Source organism: Camelus dromedarius, chromosome 1 (assembly GCF_036321535.1).
Source record: "Camelus dromedarius isolate mCamDro1 chromosome 1, mCamDro1.pat, whole genome shotgun sequence".
Classification (NCBI taxonomy): Eukaryota; Metazoa; Chordata; class Mammalia; order Artiodactyla; family Camelidae; genus Camelus; species Camelus dromedarius.
This window is the reverse complement of record NC_087436.1, coordinates 73,836,370-73,864,137: the sequence shown is the minus strand read 5'-3', so window position 1 is coordinate 73,864,137 and position 27,768 is coordinate 73,836,370. Positions and strand designations below refer to the sequence as shown.

The 27,768-nt window shown below is 35.4% G+C and overlaps 1 protein-coding gene across 5 annotated transcripts in view; it reads right to left on the bottom strand.

Moving 5' to 3' along the window:
• The window catches only part of ART3 (ADP-ribosyltransferase 3 (inactive)), a 112,913-nt gene that overhangs the window by 19,783 nt on the left and 65,362 nt on the right, over nucleotides 1–27,768 (bottom strand). For 3 of the 5 annotated variants that reach the window (XM_010983068.3, XM_064485495.1, XM_064485497.1), the window contains exons 1-2: nucleotides 4,608–4,926; nucleotides 3,333–3,410 (exon numbers count right to left, since the gene is read on the bottom strand). In XM_010983068.3, the coding sequence (XP_010981370.1) occupies nucleotides 3,333–3,401 (69 nt within the window). In that variant the 5' untranslated portion in view covers nucleotides 3,402–3,410; nucleotides 4,608–4,926. Of the gene's footprint in view, nucleotides 1–3,332; nucleotides 3,411–4,607; nucleotides 4,927–27,768 lie in introns of those variants that run through there. The other 2 variants (XM_064485489.1, XM_010983077.3) reach the window with 1 other exon arrangement.

Here is a 27,768-nt window from a genome sequence, read left to right as displayed (position 1 = left end):
CTGGTTTCCAACCTCCATTCCTCCATCCAAACAGTGCTCACTAAGGGAACATTTCTTAGACTCCTCTGCAGATCCAGCATATTCTAGTTGGCCATTAAACACTGGAGTTTCTCAAGGCAACTTATTTTCTAACTCTCAATTCTACTGTTAGGCAATTTTATAAATGCCCATAGTTTCAACTATCATCTAACTACCTCTGACTTGTCCTGTAAGTGCAAGAACTGTACATCAACTGCCTACTTAATAACTCCACTTGAATTGCTCAAAGACTTTTCAAACAAAATAGTCTAAGACCAAGACCAAATTTAGAATCTTACTGTCTCCAACTGCCACTAACTTCGTCCTTATATAAAACCATATATTCATTTGTAAGTGAAGTAAGCCAGAAAGAGAAAGAAAAATACCATATGATATCACTTATTTGTGGAGTCTAAGAAAAAAGACACAAATGAACTTAGCTACAAAATAGAAACAGACATAGAAAACAAACTTATGGTTACACCAGGGGATAAATGGCTTGGGAAGGGATAAATTGGGAGTTCGAAATTTGCACCTCTTTGGGAGTGATGGAAATGTGAGGTATCCTGATTGTGGTGGTGGTTTCATAGGTGTATATACCTATCAAAATTCATCAAATTGTACATCTGAACTATATGTCATTTACTGTACAGAAATTATACAATAAGGTTTGTGAAATTTTCTTAGATTTCTCCTTCTCAGTCACCCACTGTGGCCACTCCATCATTAAGGCCTAAAAATTTTTACAGAGTGCTTTCTATATATGAAGCACTAAGTGTTCATATATATTAACTCATTTAATCTTCATGGTAACCCTGTGAGGCAGGTAGTAGGTACTATTATTAGTCTCCTTTTTAGGGATGAGGAAAACTAAGGCACAGAGAGACTGAGTTACTTGTTTAGAACTGAATTTGAACCCAGGAAATCTGGCTCCAGAGTCTGTTGTCTTAACCAAAATGTTGTGTTTCTAATGATGAAGACCACTGACATTTACATACAGCACTTTTAAAAAAATTAGTTGAATTTCAACCTCATAACAACCCTTATAAAAGGTTGGGTAGACAATCCATAACACCATTTTACAAGCATTGGAATTGGGCCAACATCAAAAACTGTCTTGATTATCAGCCACAGAATATTCTGCTGGGGAACTTATTGAGAACCCTGAACTCCTGGGTCTGTAGGTCAGTTTCTTGAAGTGGCAATTTGAGCTTTAGAAGATCAAATCATTGCCATCTCCTAGCCAAGAAATGCACTTTACTCTGCAGCACAGAATGTACCAGGGTGCATCTTGTGCACCAACGCCTAATTTATCTTCAAGACTTCAACATATTATAAGACATCGTACCCTGAAATCACCTCCCACATTCCTCACATCGTATCAAGAGTTGATCCAATATGTCCCTGTCTTTTCCCCTGTGCTTCTAGCCAGTCTCCACACATCTAATTTTAGGCATTAAGCCTTTTTGGCCCAATGCCACGGTTGATTGTGTGTTCTGTACAGTGAGTGCCTTGAACAGTCAAAAAGTTTACAAATGCCACAATCATTTAGGGAAAACTGAATGGACAGTTAAGGACAGGTACAAAGGTGAACACACTGATTATATTTTCTTCCTCTGAGTTATCCACTGAAATAAAAGCCCATATGGATGAAATTTCAATTACCAAAAATTTATTACAAAAATGTGAAAATGACCTAAATGGTTAAAAAATAAATTGGTTAAATTATGAAACATTCATAAAATAAACACATCAAAATTAAGTTGCAAAAGAATATTAAAAAGGCAGATCAAAACTACTGCAAGATATTAACTCACACTCATTAGTTTGGCTATAAAGATAAGGGGAAAAAAGGAAAACAGCAAGCGCTGGCAAGGATGTAAAGAAACTGGACCTTCACACATTTCTGTATAAGTAATGTAAAATGGTGCAGTCACTGTAGAAAACAGTTTGGCAGTTCCTCAAAATGTTAAACATAGAGTCTCCACATGACACAGCAATATCCCTGCTGGGTATATACCCAAGAGAACTGAAAACGTATGTTTGCACAAACAAAAATCCGGATCTGAAAGTTCGTGAAAGGACTATTCATTCCTAAGAACCAAAAAGTGGGGCCAACCCAAATGTCCATCAATTAATGAATGGATAAACAAAATGTGGCATCACCATGCAATGGAATATTATTAATCTATATAAAAAGAATGAAGTACTAATACTACAACTACAACATGGATAAATCTTGAAAATGTTATGCTAAGCAAAAAGAGCCACACAAAAGGCTACATATTGTATGATTCCATTCAGATGAAATGTCCAGAATACCCAAAACCACAGAGACAGAAAACAGATTAGCGGTTACTGGGCAAATGCAGAAGGAGGGAACTGGGACTGACTGCTAACAGCTACAGGTTTTCTTCTTGGGGATGATAAGAATGTCCCATAATGACAATAGTGATGGTTGCACAATATAGTGAATATACAAAACCCACTGAACTGTACACTTTAAAATGGTAAATTTTTATATGTGTATTATACATGAAATGTTTATAAGTCACACTGCAGACCAAGTAACAGAATACACAATGATTCTATAAATAATAGATCAGAATATTAAATTCAAAATGGATAAAATTTTAAGAATTTAACACATTTTAAAGAAGATACACCAAGTCAGTGGACAAATACTCAGTAGTGATGTGACAGCTAACAAGGTGGGGAAAACAAACCAAGTGAGATATCTGGCTTCTATTCTACATAAAAAAATGTTACAGAATGTTTAAATAGTCTATTGCAAAAAATAAAATCATAAAAGTTCTATCAGAAAAAAAGAATACTGAATGTAAGAAAATGGTCATTATACAGTTTAATGGAAAACATGTAAACAAACATTGCAGTGCCATCTTATCTAGAGAAAAATACATATTTTTCAGAATATTTGATGGCACAGATACCTGTAGCACAGTATTAACTTAAAAAGGTTAAAAAAATACTATGTATAGTGTGAATCCATTTTTGTAAATTATAAACACAAACACATAGGAAAAAGCTAAGAAGAATATACACCAACAAATTAGGAGTCTCTCAGGGTCAGAAGGATTGTGGATAATTTTCACTTTCCTCTCTTGGCTTAATTTTAATTTTTCAATGTTCTACAGTTAACATGTATCAATGTATAAAAGAGCTACTTGTAAAACAACTAGTTTACCTATTCCATCTGTTGTCATTTTCATCATTAACCCACACAAATGCCTCAGGCAACATTATATCAAGCGTTCCCATTCCAGTGACCACATGCTTCCCATTCCTAACATTACCTGGAAGATGTCCATTAGAATCATAGGTGCCAGCAGCACGGTAACCACTGCAAAATATCCTGTCTTCATTTTTCTCTTCTAAATTAAAATGAAGGAATTCCAAGTTAGGAGATCTTTACAAAAAGGTTTAGGGAAGTAGAACAGGATGATGTAATATGTATACATACACACACACACACACACACACACACACACACACATACTTTTTCATTCTAGATAAGAGTGGATATCATGGTGGTTAGGAAGTTATTATTAATAAATTTCCAATGGCTAAAAGGGCCATTAGGTTTTGTCTGTTGTCTAACACCCTCATTCTACAGATGAGGAAACAAAAAGCTCAGAGGACTTCAGCAATTTGCTCAGGATTAAATCTGTCCATTTCTATTTTCCTCTAGACATGTTGTTTCTCCCACCATAGTCATTAGTAGTCATATTTTCTTCCTATCTCTAAACCTCCTCTCAGCATACACAGGAAATCACTAAAAAACAACCATTTCAAATTGGTCCCCTAGCTCCCAGGTTCCAAGAATTCTCCAGGAGTTAGTATCTACGCACACCATCCATTCTTCTGTCCTCTTTGCAAACCAAGTTATGCCCATTTGAGTAGGGTGGAGGCCAGCAGTGGTAAAAACTAGGTTATCCGAGGGGGTCTTCTTCTTCCAAATACTCACATTTAAGAGAAGCCAAAGATAAAACAAGTGTTTTGCATAACATTCTGAAGGCAGGAATGAGAGTAAGAAGGAACTGGGCAGGTAGCAATTCTAGTAAGATTATATAACTCTGTTGGCTGAATGTCCAATATTCATCCCCTTGTTCATGAGATGGAAACAGACAAACAGAAGGGCAAGAGGCCCTCAAGGGCTAAAGCTATCCCAGAGTCATTAACTGATTCAATTTAGGGTTGGTTTATAATTCTTGCCATGCACCTACAACAAGGTTCACATTACTGGAACTGAAATCTCTTTTTTATCCTACCAATCACCATATTCTGGCATCTGAAAGTGGGGATGAACAGCACAGGGGAAAGAAGATAGTCTTCCCTTTGGCCCCAGATTCCCATCTTCTTTTAGGAGCAGTTTATTTCACTAAATGTACTAAAAGATAGTACCAAAATGCCACTTTTGTGTTAAATTACCCTTTATAAAAAAGATTTGGAATTTAATACTTGACAAATAACTGTTACAAGGCAGTATATGCCAAGCAAGCTCCAAATCAGGATTTTCTGGGAAATTCTTCACTTCTGTAGAATGAATGTAAATAAGTCAAAATGTTTACCTGGCTTTCTGCCTGTGGAGAAGGTTTAAATGATGCTAGGTCTCAAACTGTTTCCCCACTCTCTCAGTTGTGGTGAATGTGTCTTCAGGATGGGAGGTTGTTGACACTGAGAGCTGAGAAGGGAATGCTTTTCTTTTTATAAACACCCCCAGCAGTAGCTTGGCAGTGGCACATTACCCCATTTGTGTTCTGCTATTTATATCTGGCCCCCACACTATCCCTTGGAATCACTACTGTTAACACATGAAATCTCTAAGAGGCTTGTAAAGCCACAGAAATTTCCTCTAACCACATAGCATGTTTAGTTCTGAGCCCTCAGTTCTGGGCTTCTCAGAGAGTGATCACTTCCCATTCCTAATCCTTTGACTCTTTGACTCTGAGATGTCAAACTAAAGCAAGGTTTTTACCTTAGCTAGATGGTTCACAGAACAAAGGGGACTAGCTGTGTTAATCACTGCCAATGGTGACGGCTATTACCATTCACTCCATCAGCTTACTGTATTGTAGGTACTGTGCCAGGTGCTGGGATACGCAAGTAAGTAAAATAAAATTGGAAAGCACTCAGTCCAGTGAAAACCATGCATGTGCATACTTAACCAGAATACATGTTAAGAATCTTAAGTATAGGCAAAGTCCAGTGAAACATCTATCGAATGGAAGAACTTGGTTAATACCTGCAACTACAGCTCTCATTCGAATAAGGTACATCTAGTAAATATATTGACCGCAACACTGAAGAATACTTAACAGTTCACTGACTATGGATAAGAAACTATGAAATGTCCTAGGAAATTCATGCATATGTACACCAAGTTAATAGAATGTATCATATATAGTAGCAATATTCATAAAAGCCCCAAATTGCAAACCACCCAAATGCATATAAATAGTAAAATGGATAAGTTGTGGTATATTCAAACCATGGAATTTTGCATAGTATTAAAAATGAATAAATTCTAACCATATATAATAAATGTGCGTAAGTTCCACAAATTTTGAGCAAAAGAAGAGATACAAACAAGTATATACCGCATGATTTAATTAATACGGAGTACAAAATCAAGCAAAACACATCTACAGCATTACCCCCATCCCTGGCAACCACCAATCTCTTACTTGTATCTATGAGCTTGATTTTTTGTTTCTGTTTTTAGATTCCACATATCAGTGAGATCATGTTATTTGTCTTTCTGTGTCTGACTTATTTCATTTGGTATGCCCTCAAGGTCCATCCATGTCAGAACAGTAGTACTCTGAATGGGAGGTAGTAACTGGAAGAGACACAAGGCGAGCATCTGGGATGCTCGTTAGGTTGTTTTTGGTTCTGGGTGTTAATTATACTGATGTATTCAGCTTATGAAAATTCACCAAGCTATATACTTACATGTATTTTCTTCTCTCTGTGTGTACATACACAACTACTCAATGAAACATTTTAAACTGTCATGAAGTGAACCCACTTCTACAAAGCCCATCTAAACTCTTCAGACTCTTCCAGACCTCTAGCCTCTGCCCACTTCACTGGCTAAGAAATTTAAGATTAAAAACACTGAACAGACTCTCAGCAACTGCACCATTTTAAAAAACAGAGTTTGGTTAGAAAGGAAAAAGAGTTTTCACATGTTTTCAGGCCTTATGTTCGCACTGACTTGCATTTACGTCCCAGGTATGTGGGCCTACAGGGAATGCAGTAGGGGGATTTACCTGTATTTGGCCCACTAAAGCCTATTAGATTCATCAATATATCACACACAAGACTGAGTCTAACAAACAAACACTGCAAGAAGTTCAAGGTAAGTTTGGCCTTATTTATTCTCAATATGCTTTTGCTCCATTCTTGTTTACTTCCAGAAAAACATAATGACTTGATATTTGTATATATTGTGAAATGATCACCACAATTAAGTCTAGTTAACATCTGTTATTATATCTAGTTACAAATTTTTTTTTCTGATGAGAACTTTTAAGATTTAGTCTCTAGCAACTTTCAGATGTGCACTAGAGTATTATTAATTACAGTTGCCAATTCGATCCTCATAACTTATTTTATAGCTGGGACTTTTGTATCTTTTGACTCTCTTCCCCTTTTTTGCCTAACCCTCATCCCCACCTCTGGCAACCACCAATCTCTTCTTTGTATTTATGAGCTTGATTTTTTGTTTCTGTTTTTAGATTCCACATATAAAATCATATGTTATTTGTCTTTCTCTGTCTGACTTATTTCACTTGGTATAATGCCCTCAAGGTCCATCCATTGTTACTACAAATGGCAAGAATTCATTCTTTTTTATGGCTGAGTAATATTCCACTGTGTACATATGTACCACATTTTCTTTATATATATTCATCCATCAGTAGGCACTTAAGTTGTTTCCATATCTTGGCTACTGTAAATAATGCTATAAAGAACATGGAGTTGCAGAAATATTTTCAACTGAATGTTTTCATTTTCTTTGGATAAACACCCAGAAATGGAAATATTGGCTCATATGGTAGCTCTATTTTTAATTTTTTGAGGAAGCTGCATACTATTTTCCATAGTGACTGTATCAATTTACATTCCCACCAATAGTGCACAAACATTCCCTTTCCTTCACATCCTCTCCAACATTTGTTCTTTCTTGTTTTTTTGATAATAACCATCGTAACAAGTGTGAGGTGACATCTCATATCTCGTGGGTTTGTTTTGTGTTTTTAATTTTCAGCAAACCACTCAATTCTTTTTCTTCTAATTGAAGTACAGTTGATTTAAAATCTTGTGTTAGTTTCTGTGTTATGTGTTAGCATAGTGATTCAACTTATCCCTCCCCCTCTTTCCCTTTTTGTTACCATAAGTTTGTTTCTATGTCTGTGAGTCTGTTTCTGTTTTGTAAGTAAGTTAATTTGTGTCATACTTTTAGATTACATATAACTAATATCATGTAATACTTGCCTTCTTCTCTCAGACTTACTTCACTTAGTATGATAATCTCTAGGTCCATCCATGTTGTTGCAAATGGCATTATTTCATTCTTTTTATGGCTGAGTAGTATTTCATTATATATATATATATATTATATATATATATAATTGGAATACATTACATATATACATTATATATATAATGGAATACTACTCTCTCTCTATATATATGTGAATGTGTGTGTGTGTGTGTGTGTGTGTGTGTGTGTGTGTGTGTGTGTGTATAGTATATTCTGGAAGTTAAGCCCTTGTCAGCTGCATCATTTGCATCACTGTGGTATATATGTATACCATAACTTCTTTATCCAATCATCTGTCAATGGACATTTAGGTTGCTTCCATGTCTTGACTGCTATAAATAGTGCTGTTATGAACACTGGGGTGCACGTATCTTTTCAACCTGGAGTTTTCTCTGGATATATGCCCAGGAGAGGGATTGCTGGATCATATAGTAACCCTATTTTTAAATTTTTAGGTAATCTCCATACTGTTTTCCATAGTGTCTGCACCAAATTACATTCCTACTAACAGTGTAGAAGGGTTCCCTTTTCTCCACACCCTCTTCAGCATTTATCATTTGCAGACTTTGATGATGGCCATTCTGATTGGTGTGAAGTGATACCTCTTTGTAATTTTGATTTGCATTTCCCTGATGATTAGTGATGTTGATCTTTTCATCTGTCTGTTGGCCACCTGCATGTCTTCGAAAAAATCTCTCTTCAGGCATTCTGCTCATTTTTTATTTGGACAGTTTTTTTTCTTATTGAGTTGATGAGTTCCTTACATATTTTACATATTAACCATTTATCATATGTATGGTTTGCAAATATTTTCTCCCATTCAGGCTGTCTTTTCATTTTTAGATGGTTTTCTTTGCTATGCAGAAATTTCTTGATTTGGTATAGTCCCACTTGCTGATTTTTGCTTTTGCTGCCTAGGCTTTTGGTGCCAAATCCAAAAAAAATCACTGCCAAGACCAATGTCAAGGAGCTTACCACCTATGTTTCCTCTAGGAGTTCTATGATTCAGGTCTACAAATTTTAAGTTAATTTTTGTGTATGGTGTAAGATAGTGGCCCAGTTTCATTCTTTTGCATGTGGCTGTCCAATTTTCCCAACAACATTTACTGAAGAGATTGTCCTTTCTCCATTGTATATTGGCTCCTTTGTCAGAAATTAATTGACCATATACACATGGGTTTATTTCTGGGCTTGCCATTCTGTTCCACTAATCTATGTGTCTGTTTTTATGCCAATATGATACTGTTTTAATTACATCTTTATAATACAACTTGTAATCATGGAGTGTGGTGCCTTCAGCTTTGTTCTTCTTTCCCAAGATTTCTTTGGCTATTTGGGGTCTTTTGTGGTTCAATACAAATTTTAGGATTTTTTTGGTATATTTCTGTGAAAAATGCCATTAAAATTTCAAAAGGGATTATACTGAACTGTAGATTGCTTTGGGTAGTATGGACATTTTAACAACATGGATTCTTGCAATCCATGAGTACGGAATATTTTCTTCTTCCTCTGAATCTTCTTCAACTTCTTTCATCAGTGTCTACAGTATTCACCTCCTTGGTTAAATTTATTCACAGATATTTTGTTATTTTTGGTGCAATTACAGATGGGATTATTTTATTTCTCCTTTTGATAGTTTGTTATCAGTGTACAGAAACACAATAGATCTCTGTATTGATGTTGTATCTTGCAAATTTACTGAATTTATTAGTTTTAACTTTTTCTGAGGAGTCTTCAGGGTTTTATCATGTCATTTGCAAACAGTTACAGTTTTACTTCTTCCTTTCCAATTCACTTGCATTAATGTCTTTTTTTCTTGGTGGACTGCTCTGGCTAGGATTTCCAATACTATGTTGAATAAAAGTAACAAGAGTGGACATCCTTGTCTTGTTCCTGATTTTAGAGGAAAAGCTTTCAGCTTTTCACTACTGAGCATGGTATCAACTGTGGGCTCATCGTGTATAGCCTTCATTATGTTAAGGTACATTCCCTCTGTATCAACTCCGTGGAGAATTTTTAGCAAAAATGGGTATTAAGTTTTGTAAAGTGCTTTTACTGCATCTATGACAATGATCACACGATTTTTATCCCTCATTTTGTTAATCTGGTTTATCACACTGATTGATTTGTGGATGCTGAACCATCCTCGCATCCCTGGACTAAACCCAACTTGATCATGGTGTACAATCCTTTTAATGTATCTTGGTTTGCTAACATTTTGTTAAGGATTTGTGTATGTTCATCAGGGACACTAGCCTGTACTTTTCATTCTTTGTTGTGTCTTTGTCTGGTTTTGGTATCAAATTATGCTGGCCTATAAAATGAGTTATGAGCTTGGAAGTGTTCCCTCCTCTTCTATTTCTTGGAAGAGTTTGAGAATGACTGGTGTCCACTCTTTTTCAGATGTCTGGTAGAATTTGCCAGTGAAGCTATCTGGACTTTAATTTTGGGGATGCTTTTAATTACTGATGCAATCTGCTTACTAATAATCAGACTATTCAGATTTTCTATTTCTTCCTGATTCACTCTTAGAAAGTTGTTTGTTTCTTGGAATTTATCCATTTATTCTAGGTTGTCCAATTTGTTGGTGTCTATTTAGTTTGTAGTAGTCTCTTAGGATCCTTTATATTTCTGGGGTATCATTTGTATGTCTCCTCTTTGATTTCTGATTTAATTTATTTGAGTCTTCTCTTTTTTTCTTAGTGAGTCTAGCTAATGGTTTGCCATTTTTTTTTTTTTTATAAACAGCTCTTGGCTTCATTGATCTTTTCTGTTGTCTTTGTCTCTTTTCATTTATTTCTGCTATGCTATTTCTTTCCTTCTCCTAACTTTGGGCTTTATTTGCTCTTCTCTTTCTAGTTCTTTGAGGTGTTAAGTTAGGTTGTTTATTTGAAACTTTTCTTATTTCTTGCAGTAGGCATTTATTACTATGAACTTTTCTCTTATAACTGCTTTTACTGCATCCTATAAATTTTCATATGCTGTATTTCCACTTTTGTTTCTCTCAGGTTTGCTTTCAACTTCTTTTTTACCTACTGATTTGTACAGGAGCATGCTGTTTAAGCTCCACATATTTATCAATTTTCCAGTTTTCTTCTTATAGTTCCATGCCACTGTGACTGGAAAAGACACTTGACATAATTTCAGTCTTCTTAAATTTGTTAAGACCTGTTTTATGGCCTAACATATGATCTATCCCAGAAAATGTTTCATGTGCACTTGAGAAGGATGTGTATCCTATTGCTTCTAGATGGAATGTCCTGTATATTTCTGTTAAGTCCATCTGGTCTAATGTGCCATTTAGGCCAATGTTTCCTTGTTTATTTTCTGTCTGGATGACCTATCAATTGATGTAAGTAGGATATTAAAGTCCCCTGCTATTATTATACTGCTGTCTGTTTCTCCCTTTAGGTCTGTTAATATTTATTTTATGCATTTAGTAGGTTAATATATATTTTAACTTAGGTTAATATTTAGGCACTCCTATGCTGGGTGCATAAATATACACAAATGTTATATTCTCTTGTTGGACTGACCCCTTTATCACTATATAATTCCCTTCTTTGTCTCTTATTACAGTCTTTGTTTCACAGCCTATTTTGTCTGACATAAGTACAGCTACACCAGTTTTCTTTCAGTTTCTATTTGCATGGAACATCTTTTCCCATAACTTCACTTCCAGTCTCTGTGTGTCCTTAACTTTTAAGTGTGTTATTTGTAGGCAGCATATTGATAAGTTTGGTTTTGTATTCACTCAACCACTCTATGTCTCTTGATTGGAGAATTTAGTTCATTTACATTTAAAGTAATTACTGAAAGGTATGTACTTATTGCCATTTTGTTCATTGTTTTCTGGTTATTTTGTAGTTCCTCTGTTCCTTTCTTCTTCTGGCTACTCTCTTCCTTTGTGATTGATTACTCTCCTTAGTGGTATGCTTATATTCCTTCTCCTTTTATTTTTTTGTATATAGTATAGGTTTTTGCTCTGTGGCTACCAAGAAACTTACCTATAACAACTTAATATTTATAACAGTCTATTTTAAGTTGGTAACAACTTAACTTTGAATGCATTCTAGAGCTCTACATTTTTATTCTTACCCCCCCCAATTTTGTTTTTGATGTTACATTTTACATCTTTTAATTGTGTGTATTCCTTAACTAATTATGATAGTTGCAGCTGTTTTTACTACCTTTGTCTTTTAGCCTTTATACTAGCCTTCTAAGTAATTAATCCACAACCTCTATCATACAGACATACCTCGTTTTCTTGCACTTTGCTTTAATGTGCTTCACAGCTACTGCATTTTTTACAAACCAACAGTCTGTGGCAACTCTGCCTTGAGAAAGTCTGTTGGTGCCATTTTTCCAATAGCATTTACTCACTTCATTTCTGTGTATCACATTTTGGTAATTCTTGCAATATTTCAAACTTTTAAATTATTATTATGTCATGGTAATCTGTGATCAGTGATCTTTGATGTTACAACTTGGAGAAGGTTCAGATAATGGTTAGCAATTTTTAGCAACAAAGTATTTTACATTAAGGTATGCACACTGTTCTTCTAGGCATAATGCCAGCGCAGGCTTAACAGTCTATGATACAGAATAAACATAAATTTTATATGCACTGGGACAACACAAAATTCACTTTGCTTGACTCTCAATGTTGATTTCTATGCGTTAGATAAAATAGCTGCCTCTCCCAGCCTTGAAGGGTTGGCCCTGCGTAGGAGATAAATCTTGTCATTCAACTCTGCCCTAGCTTTTCAAACCTTTGTGATCATTCAGGCAGCCCATTTAATTTTTTAATAGCTCTCAGTAGCTGAGGGTGTGTCAAAACCAGTTAGTGTCCCAAAAGGAAGAATCTCATTCAGCACCTAGTTTCAGGCTGATTAAAAGCCAGACCCCCTTAGGCAACAGCTTCTTAAAAATGCAAATATATACAGTTCTTTGGGACAAGTGCAAGCACTGCTGGTCCCCAGAACCAAGTGATCTGGAGGTATCTCCTGGGCAGAGGTCATAAAAATCAAGGCTCCAGACGAGTGTGTATGCTCCTTTCTAAGAGATGCCAGTAAGCTGTGGCAAGGCAGAGGGAAGGCAGAAAGATAGTATTCTCCAGGTTATACTACCTGAGAGCACCTCTGTAGACTCTGGATGTGTTTCAAACCTGAAGCCTGTTCCTATGGCCAAAGCTCCAGGAGTAACAAGTAGGTGTCTTTCACGGAAAGACTAGGAGAGTGTTTTAGTCCACTTTCTGTGCAGTGTCCTGGGAGTGGCAGCCTTCCAAGAACTGTCTCTGTAACTGTTACAGTCCTGTGGGACCCAGGAACATCAGTCCCCCTAGCCACCAGAGTAAGGCAATCAAGGTGTGTCCCCTGGCAGCATCTGCAAAAGTCAGGGCATCAAAGAAGGGTATAAGCTCCTATATGGAAGATATCAGTGAGCTGGAACAAAGCAGAGGGAAAGCACAAAACCGGAGTCCACCTTGGAAATACTAGTGCAGCAGAGGGAGAGGACAAAGATGGTACCAGCTGGTTGGAGCAAGGCAGAGGAGGTGGGGTACAAAAATGGCACCTGCCAAAAAGAGGAGAAAAAAAGTTGGAGAAGGCATCCACTGGTTTCAGCAAGGCAGAAAGAGATAGTAAACAATGGTGCTCATAGACTGGAGCATACAGATGACTCCCACTGGGAAGGAAAAAAGAAGAAAAGATGACACCCCTGAGCTTTAGCAAGGCAGAAGGAGGGCATGATGACAGTCCCCACTAGCTTCCATCCCAGGAGAATATCCCAGCAAGTTCTTGCCCCTCAGACCAACTGTTTCAAAATTAACAAATGAGTCTTTTACATATAACGTCTGAGTGCTGTTCAAAGGGCTGCTTCTGTGCTGCACTCTAGAGCAGCTGGGTCCGCACACAGACCCTTTAAGAACTATACTGTGGTTTGTCATGGCCCCACAGGTCACATGGATGTGAGCCCCACTGGTCTTTAAACCCAGATATTTTGAGGCCTTGTCTCTCAGTTAATAGTCTTTAAAGTTGGGGTGCCCAATGTGGAGTATAAGCCCTTTACTCCTCATGGAGAAGCTCCAAGTTTCAAGTTCCCTTCCAATTGAGGGTCACAGTGCCAGAGGCAGAATTTATGGCAAGATTGTGCCTCAGCCTTTCATACCCACTTAAATGTGGTTTCCCTCTCATTTGTCTAATGTTAAGAGTTGTGCCATCTGTTTTCAGTTTTTTCCCAGGAGAAACCGTTCCATACATGGCTGCAGATTTGGTATGTGGGAAGAGGTGAATACAGGATCTTCTTATGTCACCACCTTGAACTGGAACCTCTAGTTTTTAACTCTTGATTTCATTCATCCAACCATTCATCAACAAATATCTGAGTCCTCACAATGTTCCAGGAACTGTTTTAGGTACTGGAGATATATCAGGAAACAAAATAGGTAAACATTCCGCCCCTTGTCAAATTCACATTCTTGTGGGAGGGGTCAGTCAAATAACAACTAAAATAAATAAATTACACAAGTATGTTAGAATATAGTAAGTATTAGGTTTTTTTTTTTAAGTAATACAAGGGAGATTTAGGAGTCCATGGAGAGTTTGCCACCTAAATGGATGGTTGAGGGAATCCCTGAAAAGGTGACATGAGCAAAGACTTGAAGGAGATGAGGGAGATCAGCCATGAAGATTGTGGTGGAAGAGTGGTCAGGCAGAAGAATACAAGAGGCTGATATGGCTGGAAGAGAACAGTCATAGGTAAGGGAAGAGTTAGAGGAGATAAGATCAGCAAGGTAAGTATGGTGGTGGGAAGATAATACAAGTCTTTACAGGCTATTGTAAGAATTTTGGATTTTACTCTAAGAGAAAGGAAACAAATCATAAAGTTTAAACAGAGGTATGACAAGATTTGACTTAAAATTTTTAAGATGATTACTCTGGATGTTAAGCTGAGAATAGTCTGCAGGGTGAAATTCAACCAGTTTACAGGTTGTCATGATAATGTAAGCAGAGATTATGGCTGCTTGAACCAAGACTGCAGTAATAAAGGTGATAAGATTGTGACTGAGTTCTTAGCATAATGCTTTGAAATCTATCCATGTTATTGCATGTATCTGTAATTCTAAAACTGACTATAGTGATGTTTTCACAATTCTGTGAATATACTAAAGACCACTAAATTGTACACTTTAAAAAGGTGAATTGTATGGCACCTGAATTAAATCTCAGTAAAGCTGTTTTTTAAAAGAAGAATTAACTACTGATACAATATGGATGAATCTCAAACGCATTATACTAAGAAGTCAGTCACAAAAATCTACATGCTGTATGATAATATTTAAATGACATTCTAGAAAAGACAAAACTGTAGTGACAGAAAACAGATCAGTGACTTCCAAGGCCTTGGGTGGAGGGAAAAGACTGACTACAAAGGGCATAAAGGAACTTTTCAGGGTGATGAAATGTTTTCTATCATGATTATATTGGTGGTTACATGAGGATACACGTTTAAGAGTCACAGAATTGCACACGTGAAATTGATTGAATCTTATTTATATAAATCATACATAAATACAGTTGATTTTAAAAAATAACAACTTTGCCCACATACTCCTCGGAATGTCTTCATGTACCTCCAGAGTTATATGTACCCCAATTTGAAGACTACTTACTGGAAAGCATCTGTAATGTTGCAACAGCCAAAGGAAGAGGCTTGAAAGGGAGTTGGGAGATCCAAAAGAGCTCACTTGTGATCTGATAATGCAAAGTACATGTATCTTAGAGACAGGAGGCCAAAGCAAGACATTACAGCAGTAAATATAAATTACCATCATCCAGAGACCAGCAGGATCAGACACCTCAGTGAAGGCCAGAGACCACTAGAGGTCAGCACCAGAACAAGTTACCTCCGTACACTGGCAGGACTTAGCTTGCTCTTGGGAAGGAAAAAGGGGAAAAGGGGAGAAAAACATTCTGAATTTAACTAAATTTTTACTTAAAGAAGACAGCTTCAACTCAGAAGTAACTAAATTTTAATTGGCAAGATGAATGTTTCCCCAGTAGTGGACATGAAAGCTTGTGAAGTATGCTGATTTCCAATATACAGAAATTCAATTTCCTTTTTGCACATGGTTCCCCATCTACATTGTGACACTCTGCTATTGGGGAAAATTGTAGTCTGTTCTCTGCTGGCTGTTAATCTGGTCTCCAGAAGTGGTGACATTTATTTGCTGGTTTCATGACAGTGTTTTCTACAGGCCCTGAATGCCCTGCTAATAAATTTCCCCACCAGTAAATCCCACTACATCCTCCTGGCATTGGGTATTCTAAAGAATAATTTTATGTCCTCTCACCTTATTAGGCGGTCCTCCCACAAACCCAAAATGAGCTTCCCTGGCCTTGCTGAGCATCTTCTTACAGAAGACTATAGCTGGTGTGTGCCCCAGTTACCTTCACTCGGCCCAAAGGGAAACCTAGGAATTCCATCACAACAATCTTGATTTGGCAGAAAACCATAAAAAAGGAACTTTTGTCTGCTCTCAATTCATTCTGTTACTTTGCTATTTTCAATTTATTGCTTGGCTGGTCTCATGTTATACATGATGCTTTTCTAATAGAGTGACCCTGAAAATGGCCCAGTTTCCCCAAGGAGAGGCAAGAAAACAATCTCTACCACACTAGGGTTCTTTCAAACTTAGGTTGTTTCTAACCTCCTACATCAACTCTTTCCACAGCTTCAGTCCAGAGGAGCCAGGATACTGGAGTCTAATGTTTTCTCCTTCTTTTCTTTCTGTTCTACTCTCCTACTCCCAATTCCTGTTAGAGGTACTCCTATATGCTATTTACTTCTCCTTCATCCTATGAACCTCCTTTTTCTGCCATTATCTATTTTTTTCCCCTGGACTACTAATGACTTAATCTTAAAGGTGACTGGAGTACAGACAGAATAGAATTTTAGAGGGAATGAAAGCATACCTACTTAGTATTATCAAAGTAATCCAAAATATTACCCCTGTAATATTAAATATACAACAATTAAAATATATTATTACATTTTTAGACATGTCTCTATTGGTAAATTTTAAGTCTCTAGGCTTTAATTCTCAATTTTTTTTCTACACTACACATTCTCATCAAGGACAATGGATCTCTATGGCAATAATTTCAGTGTTTATGTGTACGTGTGGAGTGAGTTAGAATGCGAGAAGTATGGTATTTCCAAAAGAAAGCCTTCCGAAATTTTTCACATGTCCCTCGTGATATACATCAACTTATCTTCAAATCTCCTAGAATGCTCCTTATCATATGTCTTTTTGCTATGAGTACTCCAAAATTGTTTATGAAATAAGGTAAGAGAGGGAGGAAGAGAGAGAGGAAAGAAAGTCAGTAGTCTTACTAAGCTTATAAGATTCCCAGGATAAACATTAGCAGGAACAGTATCAGAGCATCTTTAGACATTAAGGACTAGGGGCAACAATTTAGCTTTTGCAGCTAGATCTGATGTGCCCATGTCCTTGAAAAGAAGCTTTACTCATAGGGACTTTCCAGTAATAGTGGTAAGATCTTCTGTTTTTGGTCACCTGGACTTTTAATTTTAGCTTCAATGAACACTTAGATCAGCGATGACTTAAAACCATATACCTCTATGCCTCAGCATTCTTGTACTATTTATTGATACCTGTTACACACACAGACACTCAGTTACAGGAAGGATATCACACTCATTATATATTACTAACCCAGTACAAGAGCAGCTAAATATATAAAGCAAATATTAACAGACATAAATAGAGAAACTGACAATAAACAATAAGAGTAGGCAACTTTAACAGCCCACTTACATCAATGGACAGATCCTCCAGACAGAAAATCAATAAGGTAAAAGTGGTCTTAAGTGACACAGTAGAGCAGCTGGACTTAAAATATACCCACAGGATATATTCCATCCAAAAATAGCAGAATACACATTCTTTTCAAGCATACGTAGAACAATCTTCAGGATAGAGGACGTGCTAGGCCACAAAATAAATCTCAACAAATTTAAGAGGATAGAAATTATATAAAGCATTTTTTCTGACAACAGTATAACCAGAAATCAATTACAGGAAGAAAAATGGGAGAAGCACAAACACATGAAGACTAAATAACATGCTACTAAAAAAACCAATGGATCAATAAAGATATCAAAGAGGAAATCAGAAAACACCTCAAGACAAATGAAAACAAACATCATTTGGAAACACAACTTTCCAAAATTTATGGAATGCACCAAAAACAGTTCTAAGAGGAACGTTTACAGCATACAGGCTTACCTCAAAAAACAAGAAATATCTCAAATAAAAAAAACCCTAATTCACTATCTAAATGAATCTGAAAAAGAACAACAAAACCTAAATTCAGCAGAAAGAAGGAAATAATAATGATTAGAGAGGAAGTATATAAAATAGAGACAAAAAAAAAATCAATGAAATCAAGAACTGGCTTTTGGAAGAGATAAACAAAATTGATAAAGCTTTAGCCAGGCTCATCAAGAAGAAAAGAGAGAGAACCCCAATAAACATATAAGAAATAGAAGGGGAAAAATAACAACTAATACTGCAGAAATAGAAAAAAATCATAAGAATACTATGAACAGGTATATGCCAACAAATTGTAAAACCTAGAAGAAATGGACAAGTTTCTAGCAATAAAAAGCCTGCCAAATTGAGTCAAGAAGAAACAGATAATTTGAACAGACCAATCATTAGAAATGAAATAGAATCTGTAATTAAAAAACTCTCAGGAAAGGACAGCCTCACTGGGGAACTCTATCAAACATAAAAAACTTATACCTATCCTTCTCAAACTATTACAAAAGATTGAAGAGGAGGGAAGCACTATCACCCTGATACGAAAACCAAAGACATTACAAAAAAGGAAAATTATATGCCAATATCTCTGATGAATATAGATGTAAAAATCCTCAACAAAATGTTAGGAAGCAAAATCCAACAATATATATAAAGGATCATACACCATTCTCAACTAGGGTATTTTCCCAAAGATGCAAGGATGGTTCAATATTTGGAAATCAATCAATGAGATACACCACATTAACCAAAAAGATAAAAATCACACTATCATCTCAACAGACACAGAAAAAAGCATTTGACAAAATTCAACACCCCCTCATGCTAAAAACCCTCATCAAAGTTGGTATAGAAAGGAACATATCTCAACATATTGAAGGCCATTTATAGCAACCCACAGCTAACATCACACTCAATGGTGAAAAGTTGAAAGCCTTGCCTCTAAAATCATGAAGAAGACAAGGTACCTACTCTTGCCACTTCTGTTTAATATAGTATTAGAAGTCCTAGCCACAGCAATCAGATAAGAAAAAAGAAATAAAAGGCAACCAAATTGGAAGGGAAGAAGTAGTACTGTCCCTAGTTGCAGATGACATGATACAATACATAGAAAACCCAAAGTCTCTGCCAAAAAAAGCTCTTAGAATAAATGAATGTAGGTTGCAGGCTACAAGATTAATATACAAAAATATGTTGCTTTTCTATACATTAATAATGAATTAACAGAAAAAGAATTTCAGAAAACAATCCCATTTACAATTGCATCAAAGAGAATAAAATACCTAGGAATAAACTTAACCAAAGAGATGAAAGATCTATACTCTGAAAACTATAAAACATTGATAAAGGAATTTGAAAACGATATAAAGAAATGTAAAGATACTCTGTGTTCCTGGATTGGAAAAATTAATATTATTAAAATGTCCATACAATCTACAGATTTAATGCAACCCCTATCAAAATACTCATGGCATTTTTCACAGACCGAGAAAAAAAAAAATCCTAAAACCTATATGGAATCCCAGAAGACCCCAACTGCCAAACAGTCTGGAGAAAAAAGAACAAAGATGGTGGTATCACCCTTCCCTGACTTCAGACTATACTACAAAGCTACAGAAATCAAAACAGAATGGTGCTGGCACAAAAACAGACACACAGATCAATGGAACAGAAGAGAGAGGCCAGAAATAAACACATGCACTTCTAGTTAATTAATCCATAACAAAAGAGTCAAAAATACACAATGGATAAAAGACTCTTCAGTAAGTGGTACTGGGCAAACTGGAGAGCTCCATGGATATCAATGAGATTAGAACATTTCCTCACACCACATACAAAAACAAACTCAAAATGGATGAAAGACCTAAATGTAAGACCAGACACCATAAAATTCTTAGAGGAAAACGTAGGCAAAACACTCTTTGACAAAAATCACAGCAATATTTTTTGGATCTGTCTCCTAACGCAAAAGAAAAAAAAAATAAACAAATGGAACTAAATTAAACTTAAAAGTTTTTACACACCAAAGAAAACCACCAACAAAAGAAAAGATAACCTACCAAACAGGAGAAAATATTTGTAAATGCTATGACTTATAAGGGTTAATATTCAAAATAAAAAATAGCTCATACAACTAAGTATCAAAAACAAACAACTTGATTAAAACATGAGCGGAAGACCTGAACAAACATTTCTCTAAAGAAGACATACTGATGGCCAATAGGCACATGAAAAGATGTTTAACACTGCTAATCATCAGAGAAATGCAAATCAAAACCACAATGAGATATCACTTCACACCTGTCAGAAAGGCTGTCATTAAAAAGTCTGCAAATAACAAATGTTGGCCAAGGATGTGGAAAAAAGAGAACCCTTGTACACCGTTGGTGGGAATGTTAAGTTGGTGCAGCCACTGTGGAAAACAGTATGATGGCTCCTCTAAAAGCTAAAAATAGAACTACCATATGACCCAGCAATGCCACTACTAGGTATATATAGGGAAAAAACAAAAACACTAATTCAAAAAGATACATGCACCCCAATTTTCATAGGTACAGTATTCACAATAACCAAGACATGAAAGCAAGCTAAGTGTCTATCAACAGATGAATGGATAAAGAAAATATGGTATACATATAAAATGGAATATTACTTAGTCATAAAAAGAATGAAAATTTGCCATTTACAACAATGTGGATAGACCCAGAGATTATCATCCTTGGTGAAATAAGCCAGATAGAGAAAGAAATAATCTGTTATCACTTAAATGTGGAATATAAAAAAGTAAAACAAATGTATATAACAAACAGAAGCAGATTCACAGATACAAAGAACAAACTAGTGGTTACCAGTGGGGAGAGGCAAGATAGGAGTATGAAATTAAGAGATACAAACTACTGTGTATAAAACAGAAAGCAACAAGGACATATTGTACAGCACAAGGAAGTATAGCTATTATTTTGTAATAACATTAAATGCAGTATAATCTATAAAAATATTAAGTCATTATGTTGTACACTTGAAACTAATTATAAATCAACTATACTTCAAGAAAAACAAAACCCAAAAACATTGTTTATAACACTGCAATCTTGTAAATATTCCTTAGAATAAAGCCATGAAACGCCTAGGGTTGTATTTCCATCTCTGCTGTGCTGTTCCAATGTCATGATCACTATCACACTCAAAGCAAAGCATTCTAGTGTTAAGATCAAATGAAAAATCCTTTCTAGTGGAATATACCCCACTAATCACTTGAAATCATGCACCATTTTGGTCTGTTTCATATTTGGTTCATCAGAATTTTTTATTTTTCCTTAGTTTCTAAGTGACTTTGTTGTTGTTGTTAGAAGAAATAACATCTCCATCATATCTCTAACGTATTTCTTTTTTTATTATTATTGAGTTATAGTCAGTTTACAATGTTGTGTCAATTTCTGGTGTACAGCATGATTTTTCAGTCATACATGAATATACATGTATTTGTTTTCATATTCTTTTTCACCATGAGCTACTACAAGATCTTGATTATATTTCCCTGTGCTATACACAGTATAAACTTATTTATCTATTCTATATATACATCTGTCCGTATCTATAAATCTCGAACTCCCAGTCTGTCCCTACCCACCCCCCTCTAATGTATTTCTATTTCCAATTTTATTGCTTGAAATCCATTTTGTGCTCGTTCTTGAAGCCCAGTTTTAACCTGGACCAACTTGCTTTCTAAGCCAACAGCTACCACACTAGAAAATCTTCTAAATGTATCCCTGGGTACTTTTTCCATTTTTTGTATTATACAGCTTCTTTCTTCAAAATTATCTTTATTTTGTGGGAATACATTCTGAAATGATTTTCTCAGAAAGGAAACATGGAAGATTCAAGTTTTTAGTGCTTACATTTTTGAAACATGAATATGATTAACAGTGTGGCTGGTATATAATTCTAGGTTCAAAATAATTTTCCCTTCCAATTTTGTATAATAAATTAATCTCTAAAAGATTTGTGTAAATTCAACTTTTTAAAAGACTTTTTTGAGGGAGAGCAATTTTAGGCTCACAGCAAAACTGGGAAGAAGATACAGAGATTTTCCTTATAGTGCCTGCCCTCATATGCAGAGACTCCTCCATTGTCAAAATCCCCCACCAGAGTGGTACATTTGTTACAACTGATGATCCTACACTAACACATCACAACTGTCCAAAGTCCACAACAGATATTAGAGTTCACTCTTAGTATTGTATGTACACTGTGTGTTTGGACAAATGTATAATGACACGTATCCATCATCATCATATCACACTGAGTAGTTTCACTGCCCTAAGAAACTTCTGTTCTCCACCTATTCATCATTTTCCCTTGCCTCAGCCCACTGATCTTTTTACTGTCTCCATAGTTTTGCCTTTTCCAGAATGTCAGAGTTAGAATCATACAGTATATAGCCTTTTTTTTCCCAGATTGGCTTCTTTTACTCAGTAATATATATTTAAGCTTCCCCCATGTCTTTTCATGGTTTGATAGCTCATTTATTTTTAGTGCTGAATACTCCATTATCTGGATGTACCCGAGTTTACTTATCCATTCGCCTCTGACAGACATCTTGGTTGCTTCCAAGTTCTGGCAGTTATTATTAAAGCTGTTATAAATATCCATGCACAGGTTTTTCTGTGGACCTGAGTTTTCAATTCCTTTGACTAAATACCAAGGAGTGTAACTGATGAACCACATGGTAAAAGTATATTTAGCCTTGTAAGAAACCTCCACACTGTCTTCCAAATTGGTTGTATAATTTTGCACTCCCACCAGCAATGAATGAGAGTTTGTTGCTCCACATTTTTGCACCAGCATTTGTTGTCATCAGTGTTCCAGACTTGGCTGTTCTAACAGATGTATACTGATATTTCTTAGTTGTGTTAATGTGCATTTCCCTGATGATATATGATGTGGAGCATCTTTTCATATGCTTTATTTGCCATCTGTATATTTTCTTTGGTGAGATGTCTGTTAAGGTCTTTGGACCATTTTTAATCAGGTTTTTTATTATTGTTGAGTTTTAAGAGTTCTTTGTATATTTTAGAAAACAGTCCTTTTTCAGATCTGTCTTTGCAAATATGTGGCTTGTCTTCTTATTTTCTTAACATTATCCTTCTCAGAGCAGAAGTTTTTAATAAAGTCCAAAAATTACTTCTTTCATGGATCATGCCTTTAGTGTTATACTTAAAAAATCATTACCATAGTCAAGGCTATCTAGGCTTTTTTTCTTATGTTATCTTCTAGTTTTATAGTTTTGCATTTTACATGCAGGCCTGTAATACATTCTGAGTTAACTTTTGTGAAGGGTGTAAGTAAGGTCTGTGACTAGATTCATTCCTTTGTATGTCCATGTCTCCTTGTTTCAATAATATTTCATTAGAAGATTATCTTTGCTAAATTCAATTTTTAGAATTAAAATTATTCTCTCTTTGTCATTGTTCTATACTAGTTTTCAGGTGTAGGTTTTATAATACTTTTAAGTTTCCTATTTGTTGTGTTCCTTAAGTCTTGTCAAATAGATAATGATAAACATGTAAGTACTTAAATATATATTGAGAAATTCTCAAATGAATATATCTGCATCACAACCAGAGGCACCATATTTTAAGTCAATTCTCTAATGTTTGCAACAGAATGCTGCATTTTTCACATGTTCTCTTTTTGTGACTCCTGCCTTCCTAACTAAACTATAAGTTTCTTTTGTACTCATTTTTCTCCCCACTATTCCTAGATTAAAACAATACAAGGTACAGAGAAAGCATTCAAGATACATTTAAGAAGAATTTGGTCAATGATGCTTTTTAACTCTGAATTATATCTATAATCTAGTATATATTTATTAATAATTTCAACTAGTTTTTATAATGATTACACTCATTCAATAAATTTAATCTAAATGTTTATGGAGTACCTGTTATAGGCCAAGTACTACATTAGGTGCTGGGATTTATCAGTGAACAGAACAAAGATCTCTGCCTTCAGGAAGTTTCCATCCAGCAAGCTGGGAGGAAAGGGAAGGAGGTAACTGACAATGAAAATAATAAATCACCAATTATGCAGTGAAGAGAGATGAAGAGTGAAGTACAGTGGATTACAAGTAGAGAGTGCAGGGAGTTATGAGCAGGTTGTAGTATTAAATAGAATGTCTGTTATGCCTCATTGAGAGGGTGAGATTTGAGGAAAAAAACTTGAATGAAGTAAGGGAGTCAATCAAGTGGTTATCTGCAGGAAAGCATTCTTTACAGAGAGAATAGTTAGAACTGCACTGTGCAATAACATCTATGCCTACTGAGTACTTGAAATTTAACTTTGTAACTATGGAACTGAATTTTTTATTGTGTTTCAATTTATTTAATTTAAATTTAAAAGCTGATATTTGAATTATTTGAAAAAATTTAAGTATGTTTAGAAAAATAATTTTTTAAAAAGCCTCACAGCATTGGTTTTCACTAAGAAATGTCCTTATTCCTACAACCTTCTGACCTTATTTGACAGTTATTTTGTTATCAATTCTTTCCAAAATCCATGCCTTCTTAACCCAGTTAGACGGCAAACTCTTTGAAAGTAAAGGTTCTGCACTTATTAGCCAGTCAGTGAATGTGCTCTGATACCGTGCAAATCATTCCTGAAACCTAATAATTCCCTTTATAGAATCAAAAGGTCCACGTTTAAGCAAATCACTGATTTTATTTTTAAGCATTGATTTGCCTGCTCTCAGTTTTCCTATCACTTTTTTTTTTCTTGTGGATCTGAATCTGCACTGTGGATCCATGTATGTAGTCATAATAAATGACAGAACCTGAAATTAAAAAAAAAAAAAAAGAGTAACTTGGATATGTGATTCTATGCTTCAACTACAAACTTTATAAAATCTAAATACTGATCAAGTACCTCTGATGAAAATTCAGTGTCCAAATAAAATGTACTGTTAGTGTAAAATACAGATTTCAAGCACACAGTAGTAGAAAAAGTTAAGACATCTTATTTAGATACCGTAGGTTAAATAAAATACATTAGTAAAATTAATTTCACTTGCTTCTTTTTATCTTAATGTGGCTGCTAGAAATTTGTAAATTATATGTATGGCTTGCTTTGTATTTCTTTTGGACAACACTGAGCTAGAACAGAGTCTTCCTGCTGTCTGAGGAAAAGCAGGACAGCACAGAGATAATTGTGGCTGGCTGAGATCGAGTGGGTGAAAAGCATAGTAGAAGATGAGGTCAGAGAGGTAAAGGGTCCGTGTCATGTAAGTTCTCATATACCTTTTTAACTTTTCTATGATAATAATGACAATGATTAAAATTGCAAGATGGAATTGACATTTGAAATGACTACCTCTTTTGACAGAAATTTCTAGAAAGCCATTCGATTCTACAATTGTACCCCTATCATGTTGATGCACACTCTACCATGCCACAAAGGATAATGTGGTAAGAAAGGGGTTACAGTTAAAATCTTGGCAGTGAACAGGACTATTAAACACGACCTCAGAGAGCAGGCTAACTCAACTCCCATGATGCCAAGCCCATAGATAAGAGATGCCAGCAGTATGAATTTGCATTCAGTCCATCATTTTTTCATTCATTTATTCTCCACACCTCTCTAGTTCATTACCTCATTCCATCCAAGGGTGTTTCTTCTCAAGTAGTAAGAAAACAGCTTTTTGTATCTCCTTTCTTATATCATGGCTAATATAATTTATCATTATCATCTATGCAACAGCCATATAATTTTTTATTAAGACTTTTAATTAAAAAATTTTTAAAGCAGCTAAAGAAAAAGCTGTATTTTCATCTGCATTTTTCTCCATACAATACAAAATTAATAATTTAGAAAGAAAAAAGCTTTTAAATCAGATGGAAAATAAGCTATTTTCATTCATTTATCATCTGTAAGATGTCCAAAATTGCATAAGACCTTGTAGATTGAGGACACAAAACAAGGGTAAACAGGATCTGATTTACTGATTGGAAAACTCTGTCAAAGTTATATATTTCTAAATAAGAAGGGAAAAAAGGAAGAATAATTTTACTTTCAGCCCTATACATTTTTTTAATGCACAGAACACTATTAAAGGGTGAGCATTCTATATAACATGAAGAACAGAGGAAAATTCTGTCCGTGGGCATGGCTAATGTTGTAATCAAAAGTTTAGTTATAAACTTTTTTTCTCAAAGCTGGAAACCCCCATGAAGCAACCACTGTTGGAACATCATTCAAACCTAAAAGAAAACTGAAGATAACCTAATGCTTTTTAATTTAAGCTTACTCCCTCTGGAACAGGAAATCTTTTTTTTTTTTTTTTTTTAAAGGGGGAAGCAAAACTAAAAGGGGTAGTCCCTTATGGTAATGAGAGGAGTTAATGATTACATAAATAGGTCTGGTAGCCTTCTAACAAGTGTCTCATCATCTGTGACAGCTTTCTCTTCTGAAGTAATTTTTCAGGGAGTTCCTGCCTATTCCTATCAAGTACCAAATTCAAATGTTTTCTTCTCAGCTTTTACATAAAACTGACAAAAGGTTACCATTAAACTAATGTCAAAACATTGCTAATATTGTCCTTAGAATTTCCAAGGAAAGACACTCTAAAAATTCATGCGAAAACCCAGTTCTGTGGCATACAATCCTTATTCTTTAGCATTCTTTTCATTCACTCTTTAAACCAATGTTTACTAAGCCCCTAAGTATTAGACACTGTAATAGGTGCTTAAGACACAAAGAAAAAAATTTCAAGTACCTTGCCCTCAAAGAATTTACAGTTTATAGGGAGAGGTTATCATATAAACAAAAATTACAGTATGTGAGGTAAGTGCTGTTGTCCGAAATATACCTGAGGTGCTATGGGTCCACAAAGGAAGGCAACTACTTCAGCATGGGATGTGAGAGGTGCTGAAAGGAAGTGACAATTCAGTTGAAGACTGGAGGGGAAATAGGAGCTTGTCAGGAAAAGAAAGAGGACAGCATTCCAGACAGATTTAAATGTATGCAAAAGGTAGTGATGGCATAAAAGCATAGCATATGTGTGCAAGAACTTGCAAGATACACAGTATAGGTGGATAACATAATATGTGTTAAAAGAGTAGGGAGTTTCAAGCCTGGGGAGGCAAACAGGGGCCAAGATCATAAAAAAAGTTTCATGTGTAATGTTTAGAAGTTGAGACTTTTCTGAAATGGCTATGCAAAGCCATGAAGTGGGGGAGAAACATGATCCAATTTCAGAAAGGTCCTGTTTCTTCAAAGAACAAGATTATGATTTAGCAAGAAGTTTTAACTAGAGGCAAGGAGATATGTTGATAAATTAGAGAAATTCAAGTCAGAAGTGGCAAGAGCCTGACCTAAATCAGTGTAACAAATTTAGAATCAAAAAGGTTTGGTAACAAATTACGTGGGGCAGTGATGTATAAAGGATTAGTGTAAGAGAAACTAAAGAGTTTAAGCCAATTCCCAGATTTCTGACTAAGGCATCTGAATGGATAGGAACAAGATCAATCAACATAAGAGCGAGCTGCAGAAGCTTCATTTCAGGTCCCTATAGGTTATCACAGAAGTCATATCCAGGAAGCAACTGAATTTATGGTTCAGAAAGAAATCTGAGACAGCGATTCAAATTCAAGAGTCCATTAAGTACATTAGTTTTCTATTGTTGCTGTAGCAAATTATCATAGACTTAAAACAACACAAATGTATTATCTTAGAGTTCTTGGGTCAGAAGTTCAACATAGGTCTCCACAGGCTAAAATCAATGTGTTGGCAGGGCTAATTCCTTTCTAGAGTCTCTAGGGGAGAATCCATTTCTTTT